The sequence below is a fragment of the Camarhynchus parvulus genome, chromosome 7 (assembly GCF_901933205.1).
Source record: "Camarhynchus parvulus chromosome 7, STF_HiC, whole genome shotgun sequence".
NCBI classification, from domain to species: Eukaryota; Metazoa; Chordata; class Aves; order Passeriformes; family Thraupidae; genus Camarhynchus; species Camarhynchus parvulus.
In genome coordinates this window covers 12,949,611-12,967,406 of record NC_044577.1, presented here as the reverse complement: position 1 = coordinate 12,967,406, position 17,796 = coordinate 12,949,611, and the positions used below count along the sequence as shown (strand labels likewise).

Genomic DNA, 17,796 nt, shown 5'->3' with positions numbered 1-17,796 from the left:
AATATGTATTTGTGTTTGGAACCATTGCGCTGCTTCTAAAGTTCCTAAATATTTCACAATTTTGCCTGTTACTGATCTTCTGAGACTGCATAACTTTGTAGGTTTCTTTTTCAGTTTCTGTAGTCTTCATAAACTGGTTCATCTTTAAAAAAGAAAAGAGAACACAATTCTTCTGTGAGTGACAATGATTGACTTTGTAGTCTTCTATTAATGAGTGTGGAGAAGAAACAATTCATGTGAGCTAGCTAGTTACTACATACATTCTGAGGAATTTGTGATACTTCCATTGTATTTCTTTTGAACGTCTCTCCCCTCCCCTCATGTTCCTCTGTCTCAAATTTTATGCATAAGAGCATCGTGATGTTTAGGAGCTGTCTTTAGAGACATGATTGCTAGAGGTGAAGGTCAGCTGACTTCTACTGCTGAAGCATATGGGGTCATGCTACTTCTGCAAATGAGGTCACTATGTGAAAGGCAAAAAGTATTTATTTTCTAGTTTTTTTCAAAGGGCTGTGCATACTTTGTTATAATGCACTAGAAAGCGTCTAGGAATACTGTGTATTGACAGAATTAATAACAAACTAGAAGAGACTGATAGCATTAGTTTATCATTAGGGACAGACCTTTCCTCATCAAGGTGACAACCAGTTTTGTAAGCTTACTTTTGCCTTTCTAGGGCCTGACATATAAACTGTCAGAGACAGGGCAAATAATGCAGTCTCACTAAGCAAGGCATCAGTAGGAATAGGACTCTTGGCAGTTGTAAATACTGAAATGTTTTTCTGCACAGACAGAAACACAGTGTGAGAACTGCATGACGTGTGGCAACATCCCAAGATTTATCAAGCCTGTCTGTACTAATGGAAGTTGTTGTGTGTGCTATGCTGTACAGATGGTTTTACACTTTCTGATGGGTTTTACAATTCAAGCATTTTTGTACTGCTTTTTTTTTCTACTTTTGAAGTTCCATTGCCCTATCCTGTAATGTCCTCTGAAAAGATCAAAGCTGTTTAAACCAAACAAACAGCTAATTCGTGTGCTGTCATTGAGTCACTGGGGCTGTATCAAAAATGTATTTTTGCACATTATGCATATTGTCAAGTCAACAAGAGAGAAAATAACAAAGTGAATTTGGTAGAATTTGTTCTAGGTTTGTCTCAGGTTTGCATCTAAGAAAGCTAAATACACACAGTAGCCAAGGGAAGCAATTCCATCTGTTTGGCACTTGTGAGGCCACAGCTGGACTGTTATATTTAGTTTTGGTCTCCTTTGGTGCAAGAAGACACTAACATTTTTGAAACCAGCTCAGCAGGATCACCAGAAAGATCAGGGATTGAACATGAGACTTGGGGAGAAAGGGTAAGTGAACTTCATAGGATGAGAGAGTGTAGAGGAGACTACATCCTACCTTCTTGAAAGTCCACAGTGAGAAAAGAAGAGGTAATGGACATTAAATGGTCATGAGGGAGATTCTGTTAAGATATTAGAGACCTTTTTTGCACTACAAGGGTGGTCAAGCACTGAAACAGATGCCCAAAGACTTGTGAAATATTCATCCTTGCAGATGCACAAAAATTGGTGCCAGTATGGCCCTACTTTGAGTGAGAGTGGACCAGTGACTTCCAGAGATCCCTTCCAACCTAAATTGTACTGTGGGCCCTCATTAAATTGTAATCTAGAAAATACAAGAAAGTAGAAGTGCTCAATACAAATTGTTGTTTAACATCATAAATTATTGCCTAGAGTGTGGAGAGCGTGCAAATTCCCAAAAATTTCAGTTATGCCCTCTGGTCTTAGTTGAAGTGGTATAATGCCTCTTCACCACAGTTGACTTTGGTTTAAATTTCTGAAGATTTTCACATGCCTATATAATCCAAAGGTCATTTGAAGCCAGCTCAGGATTTGAAAAGCATGTAGAAAGGTGTGGGAAGAGGTTGGTGAGAATTCTTCTGAATGCCAGGCAAGGTGCCTGCTAAAAGTAGGAGTGGGAATGTCTGTGCCACAGTAGGAGCTGGGAGCAGCTTGAGCTTTCCTCATTTGGCTTTCCACCCCCTGCCTCAATATGACCGTGTGAGGCTTGGAGTATCCAGAGTTGCTGTGGGTTCTCTCTCAATAAAGATGCTTGTTCTGTCAAGTGGAGTTTGTGTTGCTGTGTAACTAAGCAGTTAATTTAGCATTGAAGTATTATTCTAAGGTAAAATTCATATTATGAAGTTGCTATAATTCTTATTATGAGAGTGAACATTCATTGCTGCTTACTCACAATGTAGTAACTAAGATGTCACTTTCATTTTTAAGTATACGCTTGTTTCATGGCACAGTAAATTTTTCCTTTTCAATGACTGATTCCAATAAGTGCATTTGACAAGTATGGTTCTAGTAAATAATGCAGTCTTTGGTATTAATTATCTACATTTTTGTAGTGCCATTTGAAATGGACTCTCCAAAATTAGCTCATCTTCTGTAAAGTCCATATAGGTGAAAGTACTCAGTTTCAAGTTAAGCAGAAAGGAAATAATCAGTCTTGCATTCCACAGTCCTTCCTCAATTTGTTTTTTTCACTTGGATAGAGGAAGAATAAAAGCAAAGGGCATTTGTTATCTAGCAAAACTCAGAAGCTATTTCACATGAAAGCGTAATGAGTGTGACAGGCTACAAATAGCATTGAACATGAATCTTTTACAGAAGAAAGGAGAAATGTCCTTTGGTATATTTACTTCAATCAACCCTAATAAGGCTTGTTTTATGTGTTTTATGCATCCGCTATCATAATTATAAATCCTTGACATTTTCGCACTAGCATTTATATCTGCCAGGGAAACTACCCGAAGTCAACCCTCAAGGAATGTCTGTATTGTACTATGGATCTCCATAACAGCTCTCAAGTAGTTACTAAGTGGCTTAAAAAATTACATCTCAGTCATGCTTGAAGGGCTCATCAAACTTTAGCGCAAATATCAACGTTAAGTACCCAATCAGCTGCATTGTTTGAAGTACAGTCACATGTGCCCACGAAGGAATAGGTTGGACAGGAAGAAGAATTATAGAAGGGCTTATCAATCAGGCAATGCTTTTTTTTAATGACCTTTCAAAAACTCCTATCCCTTCTTCCTGAAGTAGCAGGGTCTTGAGCGGGCCCTGGCAGCTGCAAGGCATGCTGCTTCTCTTCCTATTTAACATTTTTGTATTCTTGGAAACTTTTCAGAGCAGTGGCTACCAGTGTCTGTATGTGTGTAGTAGGATTCTGGTCTTGGTTGCTTTTGGCCAGTACCAAAAAACTCTGAATAACAAGGATAGGAAAAGTGTCAGGTGGTCTTTGGGAAGACACTTTGGTGTACTTTTTTTTTGGCATGTAGGTAAACAAGATGAGCTAATCACCGTAGCTTTTATGTAATGTATCTGTAATTTGTTTTCATATGTAGGTGTGAAGGAAGGCTTGCCATATGGTGTGTATATTGGTATTTTTCCTTGACAGCCTTTAAGTTTAAGGAATTCCAAGGCATACTATTATGCAAGAATATAATTTGAAACACTCATCAGTACACACCACAAGAATACCTTGAAAGAGTATTGAAGAAAGGTTGTAGAGCTCCAGGAAAGTTTTAAATTGAAAAATTAAATAATGCTTTCATCCATTTTGAGGTACCCTAATTACCTTAGTTCTATGTTACACTGTTACCAGGCTTTCATCTTTTAACCATTTGAACAGGATTCTTTCATAAGTAATATATAAAATCTGATTTTACATTAATTGGTTTGTGGAGTGAGGAAACTTTCACAGTGTCTTTGTGAATACTTTTTTCCTTTTTTGGTCCAACATATGGTACACTTTGCTCTCAGTGTTCTTGTCTCAATGTAAAGTCTTCTTGTCCCCTCGTGGGCATAAGTTAAAAGTATAGCTCATTGAAGTTCTGATTTTTAAAATTATTTTTAAATGTTATTTTGAACATTGCTGTGTTCTGGTATCAGTGTGTCACATACAGGGACCCTGTGTATCTTTGTAACTCTTTGTTACCTTTGCAGGTACAAATGCAAGATTAGTCCTAGAGATCCCAAACTGAGACCAGAGAACAGTGTAATGTGGTCAGTCCTGTGGCAAACATCAGTTTGTGCTGTAGCTTAAGCCATCACTTCTCCTTATGCCATGAAGCTCAATGAAATAGTCACTGAGCTTTACATTCACTCCTGACAGCTCTTTGTTAAAATTCAGTGCTTTCTATGAAAAGTCTTTTGCTAATGAGCCTCAAAAAGGGAGCATGTTTTAGCCACATTATTTTATGAGCAACTGAGAACCATTCTCACAGGAGCACTGGCCATCAGAAGCAAAGATATGGTTAAAAGAAGTCTTTTTTTCCTATGTGGGTACTTAAAATCATGGACAGAGTACCTGAACAGGAAACAAACATGTCTGGAATAAATCCACAATTTTACTGCTGCTGGTTGTCGCTAAGTGAGAGAAGAATCTAGATAAAGTGAATGTGGAAGAAAGAAATTTGGAGGAAAAACTTCCATCCAACTCGAATGAAAAATTTAATAGAAGCTGAGCATTTAATTGCATTTTGTGTTTTTGAATATGTAATTTCAGCTGTTGAAAATTATATCTTTTCAATCATGTACCAATGCTAGCCTATGATGGAGAACTTCTCTTAGTGATTTTATCCTGACAGTAATTGAAAGCTGATTAATTTAATTGCAAACAAGCTTGTATTTTGCCATTTCTTCCTTAGTACTTGATGTAAATGCCTGGTGTAGGGTCAGAAGGGAAGTAGTGGTGTCTATTTTCTAATTCCGTACAGAAAAGCTAGTAAAATATACAGGTTTTAACCTTATTAACAATAATCTAGTCATCAAAAGTGTAGTTTGAAGAGAAATAATTATGAAACCTTTTATTTAAAATGGTGTGTAGGGCAGTGTAAAGTCAGCTGTTTCTGACTTAACAAACAAGTGCCTTAAATCGCTGCTATTTGTTCAAAGGTGAGGATGTTTTTCTTTAGAGTTCTGAAACTCCATGAAGTTATGTTTAATTAAGTTTAATTAGTGAGGACTGAAACAAAACTGTTGCAGTATTAATTTGGAAGGAGTTTTGATGCCTCTTGTGGGTGGGGTGTCCCTCCCCACACCCAGGGAGGCATGGCTGCAGTGTGCCTTTGCTGGATCTTAATCCAATGAGTGTGTTGGGGAATGGAGTCACGTAATTTGTACGTAATCTTGTTTTACTTTTCTGCAAGCTTTGCAATTGAAACAGTATTCGTAGTCAGTAAAGTATTGGAAGAGCTGCACCATAGGGCATCATACAAAGTTAAAATTTGGCTGTATCATTGTGCCTTGTAATAAGATATAACAAAAAAAGCTAATAAAATGGAGGTGTTCATTATTGCTGCCTTGTGTTGTGACTATGTCAGTATTGGTAGAGAGAGTTCAGTAACCAAAAATGATGGATAAGTACTAAAGTTTGGTAGTTTATTGATTTTCTGTGTAACTGGTAGGATATTAATAGATATTGCAATAACAATAATAATGGTTGTAGAACCATTTCACCTATACAGAAATACATGTCTTTCACAATAAATATTCATATTCCTTAAATAACCTTTAAAAAAGAGATGCCTGACTACAGCAAGTGTAAAAAATTGTACAAATTGCTCAATTTACAAATGTCTACAGGAATATTTTGATGTGTTAAGAAAACCCCAATCAGCTGACCTTCTGAATTCTCAGTATTTGAAAATATTGAACTGGTAAAGAATAAACTAGTGTTGCCAGCAGTAGTGTTGTTTTATTGATATGTTTGTGGGGATTTCTTAATGCATCCTGGAATTCTTTTCAATCAGAAGATTTTGGCAGTCTGTTCCAATTAAAGAATTTTCCGTACTGGAAATGAGAAGTCAATTATGAGAATTATTTTTGAGTTGTTAATTTACATAACCTTAATTGTATTAATTCCCTTCAAGGCTGAAGCAGATATTTATAATACTTTGATTGATTAGCAGTGTATTTGTGTTAGAATTGCTACTGATAAGATTCTGCTGCAACTGTGGTCCTGAGGAGTTCTCTCCCAAATGAACATTTTAGAAAACAAAGTTTATTTCACTGGAGAAGAAAGGCATCACATCTTTGCTATCTCCAGAGGCAGTACTGTAGCATGTCCTTTCCAAATTCTGTAAAAAGTGGGATTTTAGATTGTGTTACTTAATTACTGGTGTGTTCCATACTGTAAAGAAACAGGTTTTATTTTTTTTTTTTTTTAATCTGTCAAAATAGTGCCTGGGTGTAGACTAAGGAACTCTGGGTTTCTCTCAGAAGTCACTTACAGAATGTCAGCAGTCAGAGGCTTCCTGTTTTCAGGCAGATGTTGGGCCTGTGCAGTCTGGCTCAGGTGGAATCTTCTTCCAGCTGTTTGCCAGGCTGTATTGCATGTGTTGGCTTGCAGCTGTGCCCCATCTGCTCAGGCTCAGAGTGTGGAAATAGAGTGCTGGTGTGGGTACAATTGGGAAGGGGTGTAGTGTTGTCATCTCTTCTCGTGCCTCTGCTGCAGAGTTGGGAGGAGAGGAGCCAGCGTGTCTCCATGTGCTGAACCTTCTTGTCTCGTGAACAAGAGTGGCGGAGTGGCAGGTCCATCAAGGGGCAGAGCTGACAGAAGCATCAAGTCACGTGTTTGTGATCCTTCTGTATAAGGCGAAGATCCGGGGGATTTACCCGCACTTGGGCACTGTGATTTCTGTCCCTCAACCTGCCTGCACCTGGCTCATTCCTGAGCAGGTGCTGAGGAAGGTGTTTGACTTGTGACCTCAGCTCTTGGGCAGTGTCACCCAGTGCTAGGGCAGGTGCTTTAGGGACCCTCAGTGACATGAGGATATTGTCATTGCAATCAAAACTTTGACCTGGTCCTCCGCAGGTGGGGTGGGCACCACTGATGCCCTTGGCCCTGTGCAGGTCCTTTGACTGCAGGACTCCCTCAGCCCATGGGACAGTGCCCAGCCACCCGAGTCCCTGCACTGAGGGGCCCTTCCAAAGGAGCCCTGGGGACATGGTCACTCACCCTGGGGAAGTGACGGGGGGGACCGTGGTGAGGAGCAGGAGCAGTCTTGCTGGGAGTGCAGGGAAATGGCCGTGCTGTGGCAGTTTGCCTCTCGGGGGTGGCAGGTGGGTAAGGTGTCTGTCATATCTCACAGTGTCAGGAGTCTGAGACCTGACTTGCCTGTTAAAATAATTTTATATTATTATTTCTGCACAAGATTCATTTGAACTTTAGAGGACTGAGGAAAGGTGTGGTGCTTAGAAACCACAGTATGCAACAGCACGTGGCTGCTGCCCTGATCTCTACCTGTGACCAGTGGAAAATACTTGCAGAAAGCACATAGAAGTAGAGTGATTATAGCATCAGTTTTTCCTGGTTTGCCCTTCTGGTTTATACTACTACATCTTTTGGAGGTTTCTAAGACTGAGGTAATGCTTGTACCTATCTGTTTAACTGTTCTTCCTGGTTTTCCATGACTTTGTCTAATTTTTTTTTAACCAATTCCTATGTTTCACCTCTGCAGTATCCTGGGGCAGTAAGCATAGAATATTCCAAAGTAACATAACATTTAATATGATTTCTATGGTGTGAAACCAAGGGGAAACTCAGCTTGGTCTGGTTGAGAAATTCAATTTCCATCAAATCACAACCGAGTTCCATTTAGTCCATTCTACATTGTGGATGCTCAGATGAACTTTGTATCCTGCTATTACCTAAAGTGCTTTCAGTGCCACAGTCCTACACAATCTCCAATTTTCTCTTCATTAGTAACAGCCTCTTTTGCAGAAATTAAATTTCCACTGCAAAAGTGAGACTGAGAAAACAAACCGTTTGGTGTACAGTGTTGATGGAACTTACTGAATCAGAATGAGCTGCCATAATAGCAGGAACATGAATAGTCATTTTAGAAACAAATGAAAGATACAATGAGATGGGGATTTTGATTTGTTTCTTCTTGGTTCTGGAGAAAATTGCTGTGATCTGTTCGTATCTGGATCCCAGTCAGCCTTTTTGGCTATATGTAATTCTGGGACATAACTAATGCAGTGTGAACACTTGGGTACTTTACATGTTGTGCAGAAATAAACTACAGAGTTGTCCTTGTTACTAGAGTGAATCTTCTATATGCTTTGGACAAGTAAAAAGCAAATTGTGTGTTGTAAAAGTTCAGTTGTATGGCCATGGAAAGGAAACAGGCTCCACATGGAAAAAGAGAGCAAGTTTTCTACCGAATTATTTAAGGGGTTTTGTGTGTCTCTGAAATGTGTCTTGGTAAATATGAGCTGACACATTTCTAGCAACCAAATTATAAATGGGTGGAAGACCTGAAAATGTCAGTTTCTTCCTTTTAGAAGCACTTCAGGATTTTTCTTTCCTTTTCCTTCATACATTTGTTTCTTCCCTTGGGCAAATGAGTTTGTTTAAACGTTTGTTTCAGTATACTGTTTTTCATAGGATATAATTGTTGACACTTCCTGGAAGTGTCAGAGGAGATTTGATGTACTAATATATTCATAAGACAGGGCATATGTATACCTTAAAATAACACAGAGGGAGATAAAAAGTAGTAAGTCAATCCTTTAAAGTTGTTTCTGTGTATATATTGATGTTGCCTAACCAGTTGTGTGTGTTGTGGTATTTTTCATGATGAGCTGGGAAAACAATAGAAGAATCTGAAGGAGTGCAGAAAAGGTAAAATAAATGAGCACCTTAGGCAAAGTGTTTGCCATTTAAATGGCACAAGAACTATGTCATGTCAGGTGATGGGGTAGGGAAAACACTTGAACTGTTACTCTTACCTCTTCTGCTTTTGGAGAGGACTCTGGAGTGCAAAGCATCCCAGAGTCGAGAACATCATATCTTCTATTTAGTTTTAATTGTATTTTGGTTTGTTTTCCCAGAGCTATAACATGCTTAACTATTTTCCTGGAACTTTAATACAATTTACACCTAACTACATGTTTTTGAGTCACTTCTTGATGAGGTTGCATGACCACAGTCTGATCATTTTATATTAATAGAGGCCAGAAAGATAATCTTTGTTAAAGACTAGGTTAACAGATGCCAAAAATTATTATTCTGGTATTTTTTTATCATTTTCATGGCTACCCTGGTGTGACCTTGGACAGCAGACTTTGGAGCCTTCCCATGTGCCTGGAGTGGTGTAGGAGCCAGTGACTGAGTGACAGCTCTCAGAAACTTGTACCTGGTCCAAGCTTGCAGGGCAGGATGGGAGGAAGGGGCAGATACGTGGTGGGTAGAGAAGTGCTGGGTGTATGTGTGTGAGTGTGCTGTGCTGGACCATGAAACTTTCATCCTTACAGAGACACAGGTTGGACGGCTACGGAGCCCTCATGCTTTGTCATTGTGCTGGACGGATCTTGTCCTTGGAATGTAGTTATTATGTTCTAACAAATAAAACGTGCATCTGCTCGCACAGTGCAGCTTCTGTGGTTGTGTTACCTTTGTGCAGCATGTCAGTCAGTAGCACTAAAATTTTTTAGACTTAATAACACCCTCTACCCCCAAGAATTAAATGCTATTCTGTGTTTTTAAACATGTTCATCTCTAAGTGTTTTGAAATAATGTAAAATGCACACTAATGGTAGCAGGCTAACTCTGAGAAATGTGTGTCAGCACAGGGCAGTGCTGAAGCATATACTTAAGTCATATTGAAGTCAATGTATCTAAGCACAAATGCCTGTGTTTTCTGGAATCTGTGTGTTTGTTGTTAGCTGTTCTGAAATAAGATCATTAATTTTGTACTTTAAAGAAAGTATAAGCTTTTGTTTTTTTTTTTTAAAGAGTGAAGTTTGAAAATACTTTATATAAACTACATTATCTTTTGTTTTGATAGCTGATTGCCATTTATGATGAACAAGAAGCTCCCCGTAAGATTGATGGCACCAATGGGAATTTGACAGACAGAAACAGCCCAGACTCCTTTGAGACGGAGGTAGCAACTCAGCTGGCTGCCTTTCAGCCCATTGGTGAGATTGAAGTGACTCCTTCTGCCCTAAAACTGGGTATGTATATCTTGTATGGTTTTTTTCTTTCCTTTTTCTTTTTCTCTGTATGTCTCTAATCTGATTTTATATATTTTAAGATTTTTTTTAGCATCCCATTGTTTGCCTTGCAGTTCAATGAGGGGCATTGAGGGGAAGCCACATGGGGAATGTCTGAGGTTACTTGGCCTGTTCAGCCTGGAAAAGGGGAGGCTGAGGGACACCTCATTGTGGTCTAAAGCTTTCTTGTGAGGGGACATGGAGGGCCAGGCACTGATCTGTCTGGTGATCAGTGACAGGACCCAAGGAAATGACATGAAGCTGAGTCAGGAGAGGTTTAAGTTGGATATTAGAAAATGGTTCGTCTCCCAGAGGGTGATTGGGAACTTGAACACATTCCCCAGCACCAAGCCTGACTGAGTTCAAGAAGCATTTGGACAACTCTCCTTAGCACTCCTGGGGATGTCCTGTGCTGGGCTAGGAGTTGCTGACAATCTATCATACTACTCTGAAAGAGCACAACCTTTGCTAAGTATTTTCAAATACCACAGTCATTAAAAAAAAAAAAAACAGGGTTTTTTTGAGGAACCCTGGGTTCAATAAGTGTAAAACTGCTATATGCAAGTACTTTTACCAGTTAGCTGAACTAGTGCCCTATTTTGGGTGTGGGAGGTGGGAAGAGGGTTATGCTGGTTGCAAACAGCACCGCTCTTTGCCTTTGAAGAAGTTGCATAGCTGGGCCCACTTGCCTTTCTGACTTTCAAGTGAGCAGACTGTGATTAGGAAAGGCTGCTGCCTAATTCCCTCTTACATCAGAGTGTACTGCATGAACTGCTGCAACTCAGGTGCCCTGTGTTGTTCAAGTGTGCCTGGATGGCCAGGAGTTCAGACTGGCTTCCAGGTGTAAACAGCTGGAGTCTTGTATGTTCCACACAAAGCAGTTTGAAAAAGTTTCTTGGATTGAGAGTAGGCTGAGCTGTCGCCTAAGTACTTTCAAAACCAAAGTTTTCAAAACTAGATTGAAGGTGAAAGCTGTGACTGTCTGCCTGTAAAGCAAATTAATGATGCTCAGGAGAGCCTGCTCTGCATCCCACCAGTGCCCATTGCCCAGCTCAGCCCGTGTTCCTGAGCGCTGCTGGCAGTCTCCAAATGCTGTGCAATAAAATCTGAGTGTAAACAGCTGGGGAAATGGTAGTTCTGTCTCTGGTTGTGCTACTCTCATGGAGTAGTCTGATTACTACTTGAGAAATGGAATGTTCACTTGTCGATTTTAATTACATTTTTAAAGGAAAAGGCTAATTAAAAAAAGCAGTGAGCTAAAATAAAATTTCAGCTAAAGTTCACTGGATGAAGCTGTGTAACTTACCTTCTAACAGAAGTCTGTGCTCATTTTTGTGCCTACTGTAGAAAATTCTAAAATTCAAGCTGCATGAGAATTTTTAGAGTAAAATTTGTGTTAAAGGATCGTATCTGGTTTTTTCCATATTCTAAAACAGAAAAATATTTTTCCATATTTAATGACACCCAGGAATTTCTCATAACTCATGTCTTGAGACAAGACTTATTCACATAACTTGCATGTATTTGTCTGTGTTTGGTAAGCATGAGATATGGAATAGCTTGTAGCTTAAGGTTCAGTGGTTAAAAGTTTTGCCACTTAATTTTTTGCATATTTTTAAATTGTGCTGTTACCACATTTTAGCGTGTTTCAGAAAGTAGAGATTGTTTTCTAAGTACCTCTGAGGACTACTTAAAAAAAAAAAAATGTTTAGTCTTGAATACTGTTGTTACAGAAGCTGAGGTTTGGAGAGAGGAGTACTTCGGCTTCACACAATTTCATGTAAAGCAGTTAAATGCTCAATCTCTTGAGCTCTTCAGTAAGCTACCACATAGTTAATTTGCTAGTGGTTATGAAATCCTACTGGAGAGCATAAAGGAGGTGTAATATAATGTGGAAAGAGCAGTCAGGGTTCTATTTTTGTTTTCAGTGCAATGCTAACATATATTTGAAGTTAAAATGGTTCTTGCTTCTTAAAAGAAGAGATCATAAGTGTGGTGGGTTTGTCTCCTCAGTTCTGTTTCAGATTGGTTTATTTTACAGGGTAAGTGAAAGATTTTCTACCTGTTAGTCCCGTAACTTAGTTTGTACTCTGAAATGTAGTTGTTTTCTCTTCTGGATTTTACTTCATGGTTTATAATTCTTTGGACATAATTTTTGCCTTTGTCTTTTGTGTACAAGTGCCTGGTCCTTAAATTATGTGACTATTTCCATTAGAGGCAAATTGAAAAGTAAATGAAGAAATAGAAGGACAATTTGGTTGCATCAATATCATTGATGCATGAACCACAGTAGTCTGGCTTCCTGTCTGATTATTGAATTGACTCCCACTTGCTATCAGAAATAAATAATATTAATTTATAAACCTATTCTTATTTTGGGAGCAAGGATGTGATTGAATATATATGTAGGAAAAAAGTGCTGGTTTCCATGGTTGAGCTGTGCTTCAAGAACTGTCATGTACTTACCTTTCCGAGTATTTTTCCAGAATGCTTTTAGGAGGGAAATGTGTTGTTATGTGAATTCTCAGATTGTGGAACAATTTTACCTGTTAATTTCTGTTGGTTATTTTATATTTTATTAAATCAGATCCATGATTTTATGTAGAAACAATGCCTGGCTAATGATCTGCTTGTGTAATACTTAGTGCTTGGTGCTTAATAAGCTCGTGAAACTAAACACTGCTATTGTCAGATATGAGAGAATTGCCACTGGATTAGAACAGACATGTGATACTGCCTTAAAACATTTCTGTCTTTTATAAATTGTATATGTGACCTAGTTAGGTTAACTGTGTGTTATACCAAATCTTAAAGCCCTTCTTGTTTAGATAGAGATGGCAATAATTTTACTCTTTGATATTTTTATTGTATGGTTACTTCTTTGAGGGTGTTTTTTATTTGTTATTCTAGAATAGCGATCAGCTTGACTGTCTGAAATCATAGATTTTCTATTATGTAGTTGGTTACCCTTTATTTTTCCTTTTATCATGTGTAACTCTGTTTTTGTTCTGGCTTACTTTCAATCTTATATTTGACTTACGAGCTAAAAAAACCTTATATTTTCCATATTGGCAAAAATTTAGAGCAAACAAGTAAGTTTAATTTACTTGATATCAAAACACTTTCTTAGTATGTATTTCCTTAAAACAGTTCAGGAAATTATTCAGCTATTTGTTTTCTTTTCCCTGAAATAAACACTGCTCTACTTTTAAAGCTAACTTTGTTCCCAAACAAGTGTAATTGTGGGTTCTTATATTTAATTTAAGAAAAATGCAGGAAGACTTCACGTGTTCATGGACATGGCATCTTCTGCCTCCATAACACGAGGTGAGGTGCAAACAGATTTAAGTGCCTCCCTCCCTATCACACATCACTGGATTATCAGGTGCTGTTGCTGACAGTGTCTTTTAATAGTGAAAAAGCAAAAATCCCAATTTGACAGAATCTGCACTCGGGTAAAGAAAATGTTTCGTGCTACAATACAAATGGTATAAACCACCTGCTAATATATATGACAGAATTTAGAGAAACACACAACTGTTTCATGTGTTCAGGCAGTGGTTTGAAACAGGGAAGAAGTTGATCTACTGATTTTGTTATTTCTGCAGATATGAGAGCATTGAGACAGTTGCTAAGATGGCAGCAGAGCTTGTCTTCTGTTATTGTTTCTTGTGAGTAGAATTTCCCAGAGTGCAATAATAATGTGGCCATGACAACAGATTTCAAAGAATGATACAGGCAACTAAATGCTGAAATAGCTGATGTACATTTGAAAAATGTATTGGAGATAAACTTCAACATCTCTAACCGCAAATACCATTGCAAATTCTTCACTGTCTTTTTTTAGTACCATGTTTCTGAATTATGAAACTGTGTATAGACAAAATCCCGCAATGAGCAGTGCAATCACAGTGTGTTGAATACTTTGTAGCTGCACGACTTCAGGCCATGGTGAGTATAAGGTAACACACATCCCAGGGAAAGAGATTATGGCCCTCGTTAACTGTCTTTTAATTTTCCATGCACCTGTAAGCATGCCAGTAGTGCTCCTGTTTCCCTTTTTTACCTCGTAGTTTACCGTTTTCTAGTGGTTTTCTCCACATGGTGGGTCGTGGAACAGGAAGGGGGGACTTATTTTCATTATGTCAATTTGTTTTTTCCTTTTCAGTCCATATGGGCAGGAAGGAGAGAGCACTAATTTATTTATGGAGGATCCGTTTTATGGACAAGTCACTCTGAGCTGGAAATGCCCTCATGACTGGCTCAGTGTTTTGTTTCCTTCATTTGGTAAATGATGGTTGACTACACACAAAATTAGTTGTTGCTTTTGTCTTGCTCATCTCCTTGGTGTTAAGTAGTCAGGATTTTGTCCGGAAGAAGACATGCAGCATTCAAAGATGCTTGTTGATTTTGAAAACTAAGGTATGGGAATGTAAGGTTAAAGTTGGCATCTCCATGATATTTTTTTTTTTTGGTCTGTTGCTTTATTTATTCTTTTTCCCTTTATTTGGGAATTGGTTTGAAGAATCTGAAGCTGTTTTCTGAGTACTGTCTGGAAGCAGAGACAATTAAATTATTTCATTGGTTATTACAATAAAATTATGCTCTTAATCAATTGATACCTTTACTAGTGTAAACTAGTAACTTCATTTAAAGTTGAGATTAGATAAAGAAATAATTCCTTATAACAGTTATTGATAGCAGGTTAAAAAATACTCTTGTAAACTACAGGAGTTAACTTCCCCCTTTGTAAGCTTTCACTGTTGAATAGGGCAGTGTCTTGATTTTGCCATTGAAAGGTCTAACTTCAGTATTTCGAAATTTGCATGACTTTGTTTTATAGCAAATCCCTGAAATTTTCTCCTTTTATAGGTGCATGTCTGCACATCTGATCAGTCTAGGCAAGTGGAAGACTTAGGTGAAAATAATGGAATGACTGATTACAGTCTCTCTCCTAAAATAAGCTTACAAATGCTAACGGTAGTTGGAGTTAAAGCTACGTGCAGGCACTTGTGCTTTTGGGCAGTCAGTTCTTTCAGTTCTGGACATCTAATGTAGTATCTTCTCTGTGAATGATTTTTCCCCCTGAAGACAGCGATTTCTAGGAATGTTTCAACCCACAGAAGGGCTAGTTAGTGTGGGATAATAAGAATAGTAGCCTAGAAGGTTTTCATTGTCCATTTTTGATGCAGTTGGTGGTGTTCTGGCTGTGTCTTTTTGACGTTTGGGAAAGGTTACTTTGTACTCTTATGGAATTGCCTTGAAGGTGCTTCAGACAGAGAATATACTCAATTAGCTTAATGTATTCCTGTGGTTTTGGGGTTTTTCTAGTTTAAATTGTGCTTCATGGGATTGTTTAAAACACTTTGATTTGCCCTATGTGTTTGGGTTGCTAAGTCAGTCAGCAGAGGTGCTTTCATTGGCACTGTCTTAGTTTGAAGTCTAAGGGAATTGAAGGGAAGGTTTCTTGCCTGAGTTTTTGGAAGTTTCTGCCCTGATAGGCCTGACAGGGATTAAATTGTTACCTCCAGGGTACGGATGTTGACAATTTCTGTGTAACTTCAGAGCTCGGAAGGAATTTCTTTTCTTTCTCATCCTCTTTGAAGTGGAAGCATTGTAACTAGGCTTGGGGGCATTTTAAACAACATTTATTTGATTAGTCCTCTTTCAAGTTGGAGTTGAGATACTACAGATATACAGACTGTGTTTTTAAATACAGAGAAAACCACATTATTATGTATTTTTAAAATTTGTGAAAACATACAATGTGAAACTATTAATCTGATAAACCAAATGTTAATGCCTTATATATAGCATACAAGAGTAAGTAGGAAAGACTTTTTCTTGCATGAAAGCCATCCTTTTCTTCTTAATCTTGCAACGTCAGTTTATTGGCTGAGCATTCTGAGGTTTGTCAGTACATGGAGTGTTCTATACTCAAGTCACAATTCTCTCCTGTAAGATCTCCTGGAAAAACTGAGATTTTGAAATTGGTACATTTCAAAAGAAATGCATTATGGAAGAACATGCTGTTTTCTGTGGATTGAGGGAATACTGCTGATTTCCTTAAGGAAATATGGCTGTGTTCTCTTTCAGTGCACTGGATGGCTCCTCTCCTGGTAATGATATCAAGTATTGTTCTCTGCTGTTCGCCGTAGGCATTGTGAGGATGACACTGTACTTGATAGATTTTTCTCCTCTGTGCCATCCAGTGTAATCTGCTTTAAAAGAATTGTGATGATCAATTCAAGTCTACTTGCATTTCTAAAACAAATTGTTTCTGTTCTCAGGCAAGCTAAAGGTTTGAAGATAACTTTTCATTTCAGTCAGAGGGAAAGTCTGGTATATTTTGACCTCATGACTTAAGCTTGGTCTTGTTTAGTTGTCCTTGATTCATGGAAATGAGTTTTGCTTTATCTTTGTATTGCAGCAGAATAATACATTAATGGTTTCTGTAAAGATGTGTATACAATTTCCATGTGTTTTTCTGTCTTTGAGCTGCCTGTTTACAAAACAAGCCAGTGTTTCCTTCCTTTCACTGTACGCAGGAATTTAGTGCTAGGGTAGGTAATAAATTTATGTGCATAGTTTGTTACTAAAGTATCTCTTCTCTTTTTAATAGCCCTTCTGTCTCTGATTTCCCAAAAGATTGTTCCTCATCAATTATTCTGCCTGTCTCTATTCCCTTTGGACTTGGTTTAATATGCCTTACTATGGAGTAAGAGGGGTATCTCCATGAAAATATGTTAACTAGAGAGAAAAATATTTTTCCATCACAAGTTAGACACTTCTGTGCAGTAGCTCTCTAGCTGGGATGTTGATTTCCAGCCTTTTATTGCCTTGGGGAAGGTTTTGGGGAAGGTAATGAATGGGACTTAAAATGATAGAATAAATTCCATTATAAAAGTCAATGGTGCTTTTAGACACACTCTGTGTGATGGCAGGGCTTTTACTCAGATTTTGTTTTTATGGATTTTGTGATGTTGCTGGTTTTGTTGGTATTTTTTGTAATATGATGCATAGCTGGTTTTATCTTTTAAAAAGAAAAAGACTAACCCACCTATCTAAGTATTTGCAGCTGAGGGTTTTGAAGTATGATATCATACTTCAAAACTGCAGTTCAGTCTTTGTCAGTACCCTTTAGTGCTGAGCAAGACAGAGGAGAGTATGTCTGTAATTCTGTACAGTACTTGTGGTATATTAGCTCTGAGGCAATATGGCAAAATGTATATTTCAGGTAGAAAATGAGCCTGCTACGCCTGGCTGATGGATAGTTTTAAATTGTTCAAGTTAAAACAATTGGGACTCCAGCTAAAGGCCTGAAGGTATTAGATCAATAAAAAGTTATTATTCAATTTCCTCACCATGTAAAAACTTGAGTATCAAACACAACTATTGTTCAACAAATTGCAAAGCAAAACAACCCTACGCTAATTTTCTTTTGAAGCAGTCAACTAAACTATAAAATTTCATTTTAAACACCAAAGATTGATGAGTTATAATAGGATTAGACAAATTCACAGGACGTGGCTCATCAGTGTCTTGAAATATGGTTGTCTAGATGCCACACAGGTTTGGACATATTTCAAAGATTGTTTTTTGCAGCCCGGTAGGATACAACACTCTTGGGCTTTGTCCCTGAGTCTTTGCTACCCCTGTTAGATTCTGGCTACTGGGTGAGGTAGACCCAATACAGCTCCTCTTATGTTCTTA

General features: G+C 38.1%; 1 protein-coding gene across 1 annotated transcript in view; it reads left to right on the top strand.

Annotated features, from left to right (window-relative positions):
- Positions 1-17,796, top strand: part of PARD3B (par-3 family cell polarity regulator beta) — a 393,422-nt gene that overhangs the window by 107,184 nt on the left and 268,442 nt on the right. The window contains exon 3 of the mRNA XM_030951868.1: positions 9,876-10,044. Within this exon, the coding sequence (XP_030807728.1) occupies positions 9,876-10,044 (169 nt within the window). The remainder of the gene's footprint in view (positions 1-9,875; positions 10,045-17,796) is intronic.